At 39.2% G+C, this 15462-nt stretch overlaps 1 protein-coding gene across 6 annotated transcripts in view; it reads right to left on the minus strand.

Moving 5' to 3' along the window:
- Positions 1–15462, minus strand: part of CBLB (Cbl proto-oncogene B) — a 177900-nt gene that overhangs the window by 37221 nt on the left and 125217 nt on the right. For all 6 annotated transcript variants that reach the window (XR_010919355.1, XM_067546191.1, XM_067546189.1 and 3 more), the window contains one exon: positions 2604–2789. Coding sequence is in view for 5 of the 6 variants with exons in the window: in XM_067546191.1 (XP_067402292.1) it covers positions 2604–2789 (186 nt within the window). In the remaining variant the exon portion in view is untranslated. The remainder of the gene's footprint in view (positions 1–2603; positions 2790–15462) is intronic.

A 15462-nucleotide genomic window follows, 5' to 3' on the forward strand; every position in this document is an offset into this window, starting at 1 on the left:
AAGCCCAGGATCTGAAGACAGTTCCTTATTGTGGTTCAAGGGCTCCCTTGAAATTCTCATATTAGACCTGACAGGATTACAAATCTGTCCAAAGGAAGATAGGCTCTGACGTTCAGCAAGTTCAAATATACTCTTATAAACTGTATCTTCTGCAGAGGAGTTAACATGGATATTTTTACACTGAGCTTAAGACCTAACTCCTGAAACAGAGAAAGGGCTATCTGGTGGAAGATAACACTGCTCTGTAGGTCCAGTCCATAAGTAGTTGGTCATCAAGGTATGGGAATACTAGGATTGCTTCTTGCTGAACGTAAGCAGCCACTACTGCCAGTACTTTTGAAAACACCCTGAGGCCAAAGAAAGGACGAAGAGAAGCACTTGGTATTGAAAACTATCCTAGCCTATAGCAATGCATAGGTATTTCCTGTGCAATGGGTGTATCTCTATATGGAAATGGGTCGAGGGCTGAAAATCAATCCCCTTTCTCTAGTGAAGGAATTATAGCTGCCAGAATCACCATCCTGAACTTTTGAGACTTTGGTACCGAACAGGGGATTGGTTCGGATGAGGAAGCTGAGGCCACGGTCACTGAAGCAGATGGTACCGCTGACAGTGTATGTGCCAAAATAAGGCACCGATGGTGTCAGGTGCCATTCCTTGCTTGGTGCAGAGGGTGCTGCGTGCATGGATACTGACTGCAGGCACAGCTGAACTTGACAGTGCCAGTCTTAAGTGTTTATGCTTGCCCTCCTTGCTGGTAAAATGTACTGAGGCCCTAACGGAGCCATGTCTGGACCTGGACTTTTTCTGATCTGGCTGCCCCTGCTCCTTTTTTTGGAAGCCTTCCCTGAAGCCACCAAAAAACTTACCTTTCTTAGGGGAAGCCTGTGCCAATGTAGAAGAGGCAATGGATCTGTCAGGAGATAGATGTACGTGGGAGGAAGGAGCAGAGGTTGTCTCCTGACATGACTCGGAAGCTGACCAAAGGGAGCAATCCATCATTAGCTACCTGAGTTTAATCTCCCTATTTTTCCTTGCCCTAGATTTCAGGGCCAGGCAGAAGTCGCACTTTCTGAGAGACACGGAACTCCCCCAAGAAATGCACACACAAAGTGGCCATCACTCACAGGTTTAGCCTCTCGGCAGAAGGGGCAACATTTGAAAACTGGCAAGCCAGACATGCCCCTGCTAGGAAAAGGATAACGCTTCCCGAGGGGAAAAAGGAATAAAACAGTACTCTTACTACTTATCTAACAAAGTATAACAACCAACTATAAAAACTTCCTCAACCATTCTAGAAATATTAGAAAAGCTGAGGTACACTCAAGGTGGACATGCTAGGGCTGCATCTCAGGCCATGGCAGTGGAAGGAAGGATGGTTCGCCCTTGCACCCCTATACAAACCCAGTAACCAGCATATGCATAGACTGAATGGACACTGCTAACGAAAATCTCCAATCAAGGGCTTAAGATAGCTATGCACACCTGGAGTGGAGCCCATAGGGACACTACTCAAAGAAGTTTGTGCTACTGAGTGAATTTCAGTACTAGCTGCAAAACCATAATCTCTTTAGCTCCAGTTTAAGTTAAATGATAGAGTTAATTAAAAAATAATAGGGATGAGGAAACTTTTTTATATACCTCAGTTGTTTTGGCAAAGTATTATGCTACTAGAATTCAATTTAATTTCAAAACAAAGATGAGTGTTGATGTCTAACAGCAAATGCTGACAAAATAAATAGGGTGTTTATCACTGGACTGCCATGCACACATACATGCTAATACAGATTTCAGAATATGCCTTCAAAATATAAATTAATTCGTACGTCTGTGCACCAATTACAATAAAATGGTTCCTTCATAAGAGAAAGACACTTAAATAAACAGTATTTTATATGTTTTCCTTTAGACTTTCAAGTATATGATTTTTAAAATTGTTCTAGATCACCAGTTTTTTTCATACACAAATACTTTATGTATTTATTATGTACACATTTATTAATTATTTCCTCTTCTAAATCCCCTTGACACATGGATCTTAATTTATCACACCTTAAGGTTTTTTTTTTTAAAATAAGATATTTGCATAATTTTTTTCTCAAGACACTGTGGAAAAAAAGAGTGTAAATCGTTATTTGATAACAGTATGCAATTTTAACCCTTTAAATCTATTTTACAGCACACTTTCAGTTGCTATTTAATACTGCAAATCAGAGATTATTAGAGGATTTGTTCCATAATATAGAGAAATATAAGCCTGGGGCTAATGATGTGTGACACTGCCATCAAAGAAAAAATCATGTTTTTCTGTCATTAGCAGATTCTACAAGGCGTCATATAGGGAGGCGGCCATAGGGTCTGATATAAGGTTCATTGAAGGCAATGAGTCTTTCCACTGATTTGAAGGAGGCTTTAATCAGGCCCTATTTAGTGAATTGGGGCATGTTAGAATTAGATAGGCACTTTGGGCATAGGGGATCTTTTGGATGTAGCAAATGTGGAAAAAAAAATCACACTTGCCAATCTTTTAAAAAATGAACCCTAAAAGTAACAAGCATCTCTCATCATTCAGTTAGACAGAGTCATGGTAAAATAAGATGTACCTTTGGTGAGCCAGTAGGGCTGGCACAAGGTGACCGTGCTACTCCCTTCTGAATGAGATCCAGACGAGGAGGCACTGGTGGGAGACTAAGATGGGGTATTTGCAGCGGGTCTGGAAGTGGCTTTCTTCTCTGTGTAAGTGGAGAGGATCCTGGGGAAGTCACTGGTGAATTCTGTCTCTCATTGCACTTCAACACAAAAGAGAGAAAATTACTAGTGTTTACATCATCCATTAAAATTACAGTTTTCATTGCTTGATTAAGGCATTTGATATTTGGAAGGTGCTTGCCATTAGCCATCTGCTAAAAGTGCTCACCACCCAGCTTCTCTTGATTAATAGACACTCACTTTGCAGCTCAAGGACAGCATTATTTAATGAACTGCTGCAATGCCACTCTGCCTCCAAGTTTTATTAAGATCCAGTTTAAGTAAGATAATTCAAGGATTTAAAAATAGACAAAGAAATAAAATGATATATTATTGCACTACCAGAAACAGAAAAGAGGCTTATATAGTGGAACAGGAATGGGAAGTTCACCATAATACTTGAGTTTTCTTCTTGGTAAATGTTTATTTTATACACAGCATTCCATTTAGGATTCTATTTATTATTTTTTAAAACTATTCAATGAAAACCAAGTATATCACCTCTCACATTGCATCATAGGTCATTTAAAATCACACTTCAATACGAAGTCGAATAAATTGTTCTAAGCTTTTGGCAAACAAAATCTTCAAGCTGTCATGCATCAGAACAATCCTTTCTGACTCATTTGATTTATAGATTTCCTTTGATCAAATTCAATTTATGTAAACCAATATTATATTTAGTACAAGTTTCTTTAATGTCCACAAGTGACAAAGGTTAAGCTGATTGTTTTCTTAGTCTGTGCTTCTCAAAATATACATTGACATTGAAAATTAAGTCGTTTTCTTTTAAAAGACTATCCTGAACATTGAAAAAAGTAATTCAAATGTAGCCTGTAATCAAAAGATAAATCCAATTCACAGGGTTTCAATCCTCATATCAGGCCTTGTCTGCACTACTAATATACTCAATTTTGCAACTCATTCCTGAAGCTCATCTGACTCATTTGCAAGACAAACAATTCAGTTATGTCTCCACAATATCTTCATTTAAAATACAGACGTGTGTAATGTTTATAACAGTGCATTCTGGAAGGAAGAGATAGAATACTTGGGGGACATGCACACACAGCAGCAGCAGCACCTGGAGCGCTGATGCACTCTGAAATCCCCACCACACAGAGACCCGGGAGCACAAACAACTTAGAGGTATAAACGAACGCTCTCCCTCCCTCCCTCCCTCCCTCCCTTCCTCTCTAAAATAAATACATAAAGACAAACTTTCCAGTTTAGGCTGCTGGCAGAAGTGAAATACCAATTGCTAGGACAGATCAGTTAGCAATGAAGTTGTTTTACTTGATTTTGTTTTCATCTAACCTGCTCTTACTTAAGAATCTTGCAATTCCTGAGATACTGATAAAGGCTAGATAACATATCTTCTATCACGGACTCAGGGCTTTTTTTCACACCGCTGAGCAACGTAGTGGGGGTCTAACTTTTTAATGTAGACCAGGCCTCAAGAACCTATTCAGGAAAGCACTTGAGCATATGTTTAAACTCAGTGTAAATGGGACTTGAGCACACACTTAAAAGTTATGCACATGCTTAACTACTCTCCTAACTCTGGAGCCATAATCTAAAAAATCCATTTGACTAAAACAGAGGTGTTAAATAGTGCAGTAAACAAGTTTATTCTCAGGTTTGTTTGTTTGTTTTTTTTACCAGAAATCACTTGAATTAGGTCAAAATAAGCTGGTCTGTGTCCCTCATGAAAAGTGATTGTTTAAAATTAAGTGATAGTGCTGAAATAAGTCTTTAAGTTATTTAGTGCTACATAACATGCTGCCTCTCTGACTACACTGTACCATTGTAGAAATCTGCCAACACAAATGATAATATAAAGCAACATGAAAAAATATGCATACTAGAAGATTTTAGTGATAGGAAAATATTTGGCTAGAAGATAAAGACAAGTAATGTGTACAGAAGAGTGCTGGATGAGAAAAAACTGGGACAGCCATATTTATCAATTGTCCTGAATTTCAGACTTCTAATATTGCACCATTAGGTTAGCTACCTTGATTTCCCTGTGAGACTGGCTTGGAAAACTAGTCCTGACACTACATTGCACTTAAATAATAAACTTATTATGACCAAATGCACCCCTGTACTCACACCCTACATATTACTGTAATAATCTTTGTACAAAATCGTATCTCAAGATACATCACTTGAAAACTAGTAACTCACTAGTCAATAACATCATAATGAGATGTATGTAGCAACGTTATATGTAAAGTTACGAATATAAGCTGAAATCATAACTGAACTATAGTTACCAAACTACTATGAGGAGGGGGTAAACCAGTTCCTCAAAGACAAAGGGCAAGCGGATACCCCTAGTCAGGTGTCAAATTTGATTGGCAATCACCTGTCAAGGGGCCATTCTTTGGCAAAGAAGGAAGACTGGAACAGATTGATCTGCATCTTAGCAAGCAAGCAACATGGAATATAGTGGTGAAACAGGTTCCATGTCTTTGTCCTCACAGCAGGAAGGAACTTTATCAAATGTGAAACACTCAGGAAAATGCATTTCAAAGGGTGACTGGACTATAAAAGTGAAGAGCAAAAACACCCAAGGAACCAGCCTTTGCATTTTGGGAGGGGTTCTGACATGAGAATTTGGTCAGCCCCATTACTGAGAACAATGTGATAAGGATTTTACCCTGATCCAAGTCTAGTTTGTTAAGTTATGGCTATTAAAAAGCCTTTTAATCTTTATTTCTTGTAACTATTTCTGACTTTAATACCTTGTACTCACTTAAGATTTCTCTTTGTATTTAAATACTTTTTTTTTTTTTTTTTAAATCAAAACTAATCCAGTGTTGTATTAAAACTGAACTGTTTGGTAACTCCAATTAAAGTAGTCAAATGTTGTTTACTGACCCCTTTACAGGAGCAATGGACGTCCAATAACTGACTGTCCAGGAAAGAGCTGGACAGTGCAGAACATATGTTTTTTTTTTGTTTTTTTTTTTGAAAATCCATACTGGGAGGGTGTTGGGATCACCCTAAAGGTAGTAACTAAGGCTTTTGGAAACCAGAGTGTGGCTGGAGTGTTGCTGACAGGCTGCTGAGGTCAGAATTGCTGGATCAGGGCTGTAGCTATACACAGACATTCAGGGCAAGACCTGCACGCTGTTTGTGAGAGGCAGCTAAGGTTGCAAGCAGGTGGTAACAATCCTCGCTGGTCTGCATTGCACCCCAGGATGTGATAGCTATGTGCCTTGAGACCATACCCGATAGAACAACATTCTTCAGAAAGCATTTCCAAGAACACCCGTCACTGTTTCTCTTGGTATGACCTTCTCTTATGTGGCTCTACTCTGAAAAATGACTATGTAAAATGACTTCTGCTTCTTCAATATGCTCCTTATGGCTTTGTTTGCAATGCACTTTTTTCATCCTCTGTATTTACCATCAGTGCAGGTCCACCAACAGTAGGAGCAGAAAGGCCACTGGAGGCAGATGGTGTTTTAACCACCGAATCACGTAGATCAACTGTGAGCTGTGTTAGACCAGAACAGTTAATATGTCAGTCACCAGTTAATACACTTTTAGCACTCATGCCTTTGCTACCACTGGAAAACACTGCTACCACCGGAAAATACTGCTGCCACCTACTGTATCAATGGGAGGGAGAAGGGAGATGGTTAAGAAAGAACGACTAGCACAGATGTTGCCTAAATAAGTGAGTGTTTCTGTTAGCCCTGAAAAGCCAGTAAACTGGTTACTCTGCTTTCTGGCATACCATAGCAAACAATTGTTTAAATTCTAAACAATTATACCTGTGGAAACGCAATTTGAGGACAGTTGGGTTGCACAAGCATCAATGAGGGTCTAATTTGGCCTGCACAATCTTTTTTGGGGGGTGATGACACAGAAAGAATCCAGCTTGATTCTCAGATTTCAGTTTGCGCTTAGGAGCTGGGGGGGGGAGAACCTGACTTGTACATTCAGTAAATCCAAAGTGGAAATCAGTCAAATACAGAGGCCAGGGTTAGAGTCATTTTCAGAGTTGCACTTTCAATATACCATTACATTAACATAGCTGAATAAGCTTTTTGATTTTTTTTTTTTGTGTGAAAATAACTCTGATACGAGGGTGATGAGCACCATATACATGTAGACAGATGACTGCAGAGAACCTAAGTGCAGTGAATTATTTCTGATAGGCACATGAACTGGGTTTTGTGCTACCTTAAGTTCTATTATACTACATAATCTTTTTCTAGTGCTTCTATATGCAGGGGTTTTTTTTTTGAGCACTATTGTGAATGCTCTTCATTTTTTTCTTGAATTATCAGCCCAACACTATCTTCAGAATTCAAGATGTTTTCCCATCTGTTAGGTTATTTTTCCATTTCACTGTGTGATAAACTTTAAGCTACATATCTATTTGTTATGTGACTGTTTCTATTCCATACGCCATGGATGGTAACTCATAAGTATCAAAAAAAATAAGGAAGGTTTTTCTGACCCTTCCAGGTTTTAATCAGTCTGGCTGCTTGAAGTCTCTGAGTGAATAATCATTCCCTGGTGGTGGGGGCGGGGCTAAGATGAGCTGAGCAAAGCAGAGAGACTCAGTATAAAAAGTCATTTGCTAGGCCAACTCAAGAGTCGTGAACAGAAACAGCTAACAGAAGAGTTCCAGAGGGAGTTCAGAGATGGTGTGAGACAGAGTTTTCTTCCAGTTAAGGCTCAACGTGCAATTTCAAGATGGATGGGGATGGAATGGTGACGGTGACCTGCAATGGATGTGCCATGTTTTCTCTCCCACCTGACACCAAAAGAGACTTCCTGTGCATGAAGTGCAAGGTGGTGACTGTGCTGGAGGAAAAGATTCTTGGATTGGAGAGGCAAATAGAGATGCCACTGAGAAGCTGACGAGTTCCAAGACAATCAGGTTTGGGAAACATCAATACTTCAGGTTCAAGGAAGAAAGGAGCTGTACACTAAAGAGTCAGAGTGAGAGGATGTCAGAGAGGATGCCTGACAGTTTGTAGATCACATTGGCATTCTACACAGCTGGAGACAGACTACTCTGGACAGGCTGAGGCTACTAGAGAGAAGAGAAGCAGAAGCAATTCCACACAGCTAGAAGTTTCCAATCAATAACAAGTCCTCAACATGGAAACTGTGGAAGATACCTCTCAAGATTTAGCTGCTCCAAGGAAATGGAGAGATGTACAGGACACACCTCTGGTTGGTAGTTCGACCCAACCTGTAAGAAAAGCAAGCTTACCTATAATGAATTCTCCAACCATGCAAAGAAGACAGACCATCCCTGCTGGGGATTCAATATTCAGAAGAATCGAAAGAACATTCTGCAAGGGACAAGTGGATAATAGGATGGTGTGCTGCCTTCCAGGAGCCAAGACACAAGTTGTTACTTTGAGACTGGACAGTATTCTGAAGCTGATGGGCCAATACTCACTGGGGATGGTTCATATTGGCACTAATGACACTGTATCATGGGATATCTCTCAGATAACAGATGACTTCAGGGAACTCTAAATCATTGGGGGGCCGAAACTGAGAAAATTTAATTTTTTTTATATTGCAAATGCACCAATACAGAAAAATGGCTAGATGGTTTCCATTCCTGCCATTTTATATGCTTTAGAACTCCACTTTTGTAAGTGTTCTAAAATCCGAATGATTAATTGAACTGCTTTGAAATTTGGTGGGCCTCCGAGTGGTGTGGGGTAGCATTAGTGATCCAAATTTGGGGTCATCTGACCAAAAAGTTACCTAGTCACAGGCCCCTGCCCCCAAAAATGGTTTCCTTCTGCTGCCTTGTACTGGTAAACTTAGAGGTACTAATGACTGGATGAATCACAGACCTCAGTGGCTATGAACTCAACCTTCAATTAACATAACTAAGAATGAATTAATCACAAGCCCTGACTCAAGAGAAAAGGAGTTTTGGACTGAATGGCTGGAGGTTGCTACACTTCGAGTCATGGCTGGCAGTTTCTGAAAGCCAGGAAATATCTATTTAAGGTGCCCATGTAACCTTAACTCTGCCCCAATTTCAACAATGCCCCAATACGCCCTGTTACATTGTGTGTGTGTGTGGTTCTGCCAACTTTACAATTGCTAAGCTGTACAAGCTCTTCATCTTCTGCAAACTACTCACAAAAACTCTCTACCTTCTTCAAACAATGCCTCAATATGTGTATCACACAGACTCGCACTGGATCTTAGCACTATAAGATTCAGGGAGTTCCAGATTCTGGAATACATTCACGCATTTAGCCAACTACCCAGAAAACATACCACATGTATGCAATTTCAGAACCACTTCACAGCCTTTTACAACTCCCCTACGCTTACTCACAAGATACCATCTCAACCTACACTTTTTCACTTAACCATAAGTATTAGAATCCTTTGATATTCCATTTCACTGTTGACAATGTTCTTTGAAATAAAAGACCTATACCCTGTTACTGACATAACCTACACAATTCTACAAAGAACTGATGCACACTTGATCCTGAAGGTATACATGCACCTCTTTCTTTTGCTCACCCATATGAGAGGGTGTAAGACATAGATCTCATATAATAATCTCTGCTCTGTCACACACCTCAAAGTAATACATACATGTCCTCATATCTAACACAACTTTACAACGCAGGCCCAAACTATTGCTTCCATCATATAGTGTAGGTTCCCCTAACACCCTTCACTACACCTGGAGTGTATGCAAATAATTCCCACTGGCTGCTTATGGTCAGTTCCAGGGGACCAGAGGTAAGATGGCGTGGACCCCCCCTTTTTGGAGGGTGGGGGTTGATCCTTCACTAGTGTTAAAAGAAATCCTATGGGTGACAGTGAATAGGTTCTGGAAGGAGGTGAAGAACTTGTTCATTTCAGCAACTGTGGGGCTGGAAGACAAAGGTATATGTGTTAATGGGGCACACGGGGGCACTGCTGAAAGACAGCAAAGGTTAACTGTGCATTTCCTGGTTTTCAGAAGTTTGCTTTTGATCAACTTAACATTCTGCAAGGCAATGACACGGCACCAAGCAACCTTAGCTCTGCATTAATGTAATTTTTCTTGCCACTGAATATATACTTGGAGCTTTAAAAGGGCCAATTTAACAAAGCTGAAAACAATATTGAGCCAAATCAGCTGGGAAGAAAAATTTAATCAGAACAATGTGAATGATAATTGGGAATTGTTTCAGAAAACTTTACTAAATTCCCAAAAAGCCACAACTAATGAAGAAGGCCATTTTGGTTTTAAAAAGCAGCTGGTTTAGAGTGTAGAGTGAAAGGAGTTATAATTTAATATATAACAAATGGAAGAAAGGGGAATGGATAGTAAGCCGTATAAGTCAAAAGCTAGAAAATTGATAAGGGAATGAAAGGGATATAAAGAGAAACCTATAGAAAGCAGATTTAAGGACGATACATAGTATTTTAAAGTCTATTAGGAACACTGAATACTGGATGGAAATGGTAGCAATATCTATAACGGTATATTCATCTATAATAATGTGGAAAAAGGAGAAGTGTTCAATAAATATTTCTGTTTGGTACTTGGGGAAAAACAGATGCCGTAGTTATATCATATAACAACACTTTTTCCATTCCACTATTATCTCAAGAGGATGTTAAAGAGCAGCTACAAAAGTGAGACATTTTCAGGATAACTTGCATTCAAGAGTTTTAAAGAGCTGGCTGGACCATTAATATTTATTTTCATTAAGTCTAGGAATTCTGGGGAAGTTTCAGAAGATTAGAAAAAAACTAATGTGCCAATATTTAAAAAGGGTAAATGACAAGACTGTAATTACCTGGGTCTTCCTAATCTGATATTGATACCAGGCAAAATAAGAGTGGCTGATAAGGGACTCAATTAATAACGAATTTAAGAAGGGTAATATAATTAATGCCAATGAACATGGATTTATGGAGGTTTTACTTTGATAGGGTCTCAATTTTTTTTGATGGATAAAGGCAATAGTGCTGACATAATATACTTAGACTTTTGCAAGGTGTTTGACTTGGTACCGCACAATATTTTGATTAAGAAACTAAAACACACAATTAACATGGCATGCATTAAATGGATTAAAAGCTAGCTAACTGAAAGGTCTCAAAATGTAATTGTAAATGGGGAATCATCAAACAGGTGTGTTTCTAGTGCAGTTGTACAGGAATTGATTCTTGGTCTACACTATTTTAAGTTTTTATCAATGACCTGGAATTAAACATAAAATCAATCACTGATAAAGTTTGCAGATGATATACAAATTGTGGGAGTGGTAAATAATGTAAAGGAGAGGTCACTATGATACAGAGCCATCTGGCTCTCTTGGTAAGCTGAGTGCTCTTTTCTAAGCTGAAAAGTCCCAAGGTATGGGACAAAGGCAAAGTCGCCACTGTCAGATCGATCTTTCTGGATCGATTGAGTGGTCAGTGTAGACCCGCTCAATCAATCAGGATGTTGACGCTGGTAATACACCTTCTCAAGTGGTATAGTGCTGCATCGACAGGAACACAGTTCCCGTCGGCGCAGTGCAGTGAAGATAGCGCACAGAAGGGAAGCACAGCAGTCGATGGGAGTTATGCAAGCTACTCTGTGTAGCTTGCGTAACTCCCGTAGACTGCCGCCAAATTTCCAGGTAAGTGTAGACTAAAGCTAAGTCTCTTCACATGGAAGTTGTTCCATCCCTAATCATTTATGTTGCCCTTCTCTGTACCTTTTCCAATTCTAATATATCTTTTTTGATAAGAGGCAACCAGAACTGCACACAGTATTCAAGGTGTGGGTGTAACATGGATTTACATAGAAGCATTATGATACTTTCTGCTTTATTATCTATCCCTTTCTTAATCTTTCCTAATATTGTTAGCTTTTTTGAATGCCACTGCACATTCATCAGATATTTTCAGAGAACTATCCACGAATCCAAGTTCTCTCTCTTGCTTGGGAACAACTAATTTAGACCCCATCATTTTTTATGTATAGTTGGGATTTTTTTTTTCCAATGTGCATTACCTTGCCCTTAATATTGAATTTCATCTGCCATTTTGTGGCCCAGTCATCTAGTTTTGTGAGATCCCTTTATAACTCTTCATAATCAGCTTTGCACTTAGCTATCTTGAGTAATTTTGTATCTCCTGCAGATTTTGCCACCTCAGTGTTCATCCCCTTTTTCAGATCATTTATAAATATGTGGAACAGCACGTCCCAATATAGGTCCCTGGGGGACACCACTATTTACCTCTCTCCACTGTGAAAACTGACCATTTATTCCTAGCCTTTATTTCCTATCTTTTAATCAGTTACTGATCCATGAGAGGACCTTCCCTCTTATTCCATGACTGTTACTTTGCTAAGACTCCTTGGTTTCATACCTTGTCAATGGCTTTCTGAAAGTCCAAGTACACTATATTTACTGGATCAACCTTGCCCACATACTTGTTGACATCCTCCAAGAGTTCTAAAATATTTGATTATTGTACTTTATTATTGTCTACACATATCTACATGGGGAACAAATAATTAATAATGGGCTCTTCAATCTAGCAGAGAAAGATACAACTTGATCAAACGGCTGGAAGTTGAAGCTGGACAATTTAAACTGGAAATAAGGTATACATTTTTAACAATACGGGTAATTAACCACTGGATCCTTTGGATTCTCCATCCATTCTCCATCTCTGGCAATTTTCAAATCAAGACTGGATGGTTTTTCCTAAAGTATCTGCTCTAGGAATTGTTTTGGGGAAGTTCTATGGCCAGCGTTATAAAGGAGGTCATAAAGGACTAGATAATCACAGCGGTCCCTTTTAGCCTGGGAATTTATGAATCTATGAAAACATTCATACCATCAGAAAGTCTGCTAAAGGCTTTCATTTACTTTAATTTTTCTGTTGTTTTCAGCTGGGAAATTGTTCAGTCTATCTGAAATTGTCATTGTTTCCAGCCTTGCTGTTATCACCACACACAAGATCTCAGACTAAGGTGAGCTGGCGTTGGCCAAAAGTTGGATGATAACGCACAAGGTGTGGCGCTCAGTGTTCTCACAACATTTCAATTTCTGTAATTACATTAATGGCTATGTGACTGATGTTAAACTTTGCAACATTCCACCACAGAGATGACTGCACTGCATTTGCATGGGAAATGATAATGCCTCTAAATAGATATCCATAAATTTCAGAGAAATGTGCAAGGGCATTCAGACCGAGGCTACTGGTTAAGACCTCTCTTACACATATGAAGCTAGAAGCTAAGCTCTTTCAAAATGCTTTCTTAAAAGTAGATCCAAAGGAGTGTGACCTTGGGGATTCTAGATTTTGTGTATGTCACTCACTGCAGATTTCTGTGTATATGATACTCAGTAAAAGGAATAGAGGGAGTAATCAGGTTAGCTTGGGAAACAGTATATAAAGTAACAAGTGATTAATAGACAAACAAACACAAATAAAGCTGGCAATGACAAACTGCAGAAAAATGTACCCCATAGAGGGCCTCCTACAATATAGCCCTGTGCAATAAATATTCTATTAAGGAAAAGACAAGACTCCTTTGTAACAATATGGGCTTCATCAATAAGGCACAAATGTGGCAAAAGGAAAGCAGCTATAGCTTAATTTGCAATAGTGCTGCAGAATGATCTTTCAGGCTTGCAGTGAACCAAAATTGTGCTGCTTAGTCAGTTGTGTTAAGTAGCAGCAAATTGTAATGTCTATTCTCCTAGTGCAGGGGCTCTCAAACAGAGTTAGGACCCCTCAAGGGGTCGCGAAGTTATTATGGGGAGAGGGAGTCACAAGCTGTCAGCCCCCATACATGCCATGGCTGCGGCTGTGTGGCTGGGGAGCAGAAGCTGCTGGCCCGATTTTATGAAGGCAGCACCGACCCCAGCAGCAGCACAGAAGTAAGGGTGGCATATAACATGGAGGGGAGTGGCATGGCATTGGAGGGGGTCGTCACTTTTCTTGGGGGAGGGGTAATCACAGCCTGAAATATTTTCAAAGGGAGTCCCAGAAAAAATAGTTTGAGAACCCGCCCTAGTGGATGCAGACCTAAGGAGAGCATAAGAATGCTATTATTACTGACTACAACTATTGGAAGATTTCTTTCTGATCCAAGTGCTAAAGCTGCTGCTTTTGAATCAAAGTGTGTTCTTTTCTAATCCTATCACGACACACTTTTTTAAATCCTGAAAATATGATTGATTCAGTATAATTGTGAGGATCACAATGTACTGCAAGGGGACACAACATTTTAAAGACTGCACTAAGAAATGCCCAAGAAGTTTTCAGCAGATCTACACCAGCACTGGACTTTTTGGGATCTCTACATGAGTAGCTGCCTTTAATCTTCATTAACCTAATTGGAAACTGGTTTTATTTAGAGCAACTCATTATTTTCATAAGGGTGATTATGTCCTAGCTGCATTAATATAATCTGGAATTACTTCAAGATTGTATGAAGACTTAAAACTACATAGAAACAACAACACGGCTGGGTACACGTTCTTCTGTGTGAATAGTACTGCCTATCTGGTCTTTCCCAGTCAGTCCAACAAAACATTTATAATTCCTTGTTTTTAGTATATTAATTTAATTATCTCTATTCCAGAGTTTAAGGTCTCTTAAAAATCTAGCATTTCTGGTTAGAAATCACCTATATTTTGTATCTCAAAGCATTTCCCTCTTTCTGAATCTACAGCCATGTAGCCTGGGAATAGCATCACTAAAGTAGTTAACATCACCCTTAATCTTAACTGGCTTGTGAACTTCAAAACCTACCAGTGACCATGTGAATTCAAACACTATTAAATGAAAAACAATAAAAATCAAAATTGCTCCCTTGAAGGAACTGAAATTTAACTGTAAAAAGGACAGCTAGATCAGTTTGTTTTATCTACTCTGAGGTCCAATGTGAGCAAAACAAAACCTGCACAAAATGAGATCCAGCTGTCTCCAGACCCATTCATTAAAAAGAAAAGAAAAAAGCCTTATAAAAGTTTTTAAAGTTGTGCAATTGATGTGCAGGTTAGCCAGCCTGAAATAAACTAAAAACAAATGGCACAAATTTGTTTTATGCTACATCTGAAAGCGGAGAGAGTCTGTAGATCTGAAATGCCCTGATTGAAATGTATTTTATTATCCCTTTCAAAGAGAGTATATTTGAATCCTATGCCCCTGGCTTTTTATGTCAGAATGGTATGAGGGAGGAAAGGGGCAATAATAGGAAGTTAATCATCATTAAATTTGTATATAGCATGGTAAGTTTCCTGGGGCTTTACAGAGTTAGGAAAAAAGGTGAGGTCCCTCTCCTAAAGCACTGACAGTCTAAGGTCATAATCCTGCAAACATAGGCTTAACTTTAAGTGCATGAGTCACTTGGAAGTCAACAGAAATATTTATACGCTTAAGTTAATAGATAGGGCTCAGATTGTTAAAGGTATTTAGGCATTGCTGTGCGCCGCATCAGATGACCAACAGACTTAGGAGCCCAAACCTTGTTTTCAAAAGGTGCTTAAGCACCTAGGAGCTTAAGTTCCATTGACCGTCCCTTTTGAAAATGAGATCTGGGATCCCAAATAAGTTCGGCACTGAGATGCTGAACACAACAATGCCAAATGACCTTTTAAAATCTGAGCCCATATGCCTAAATGTTAGAAGGATTGAGGCCAAAATTAGACAACACAGAACAGAAGACAAATAAGAAACCGACAC

This window comes from Emydura macquarii, unplaced genomic scaffold (genome assembly GCF_026122565.2).
Source record: "Emydura macquarii macquarii isolate MOO-44397 ecotype Brisbane River unplaced genomic scaffold, CSIRO-AGI_Emac_v2 contig_1119, whole genome shotgun sequence".
Classification (NCBI taxonomy): Eukaryota; Metazoa; Chordata; order Testudines; family Chelidae; genus Emydura; species Emydura macquarii.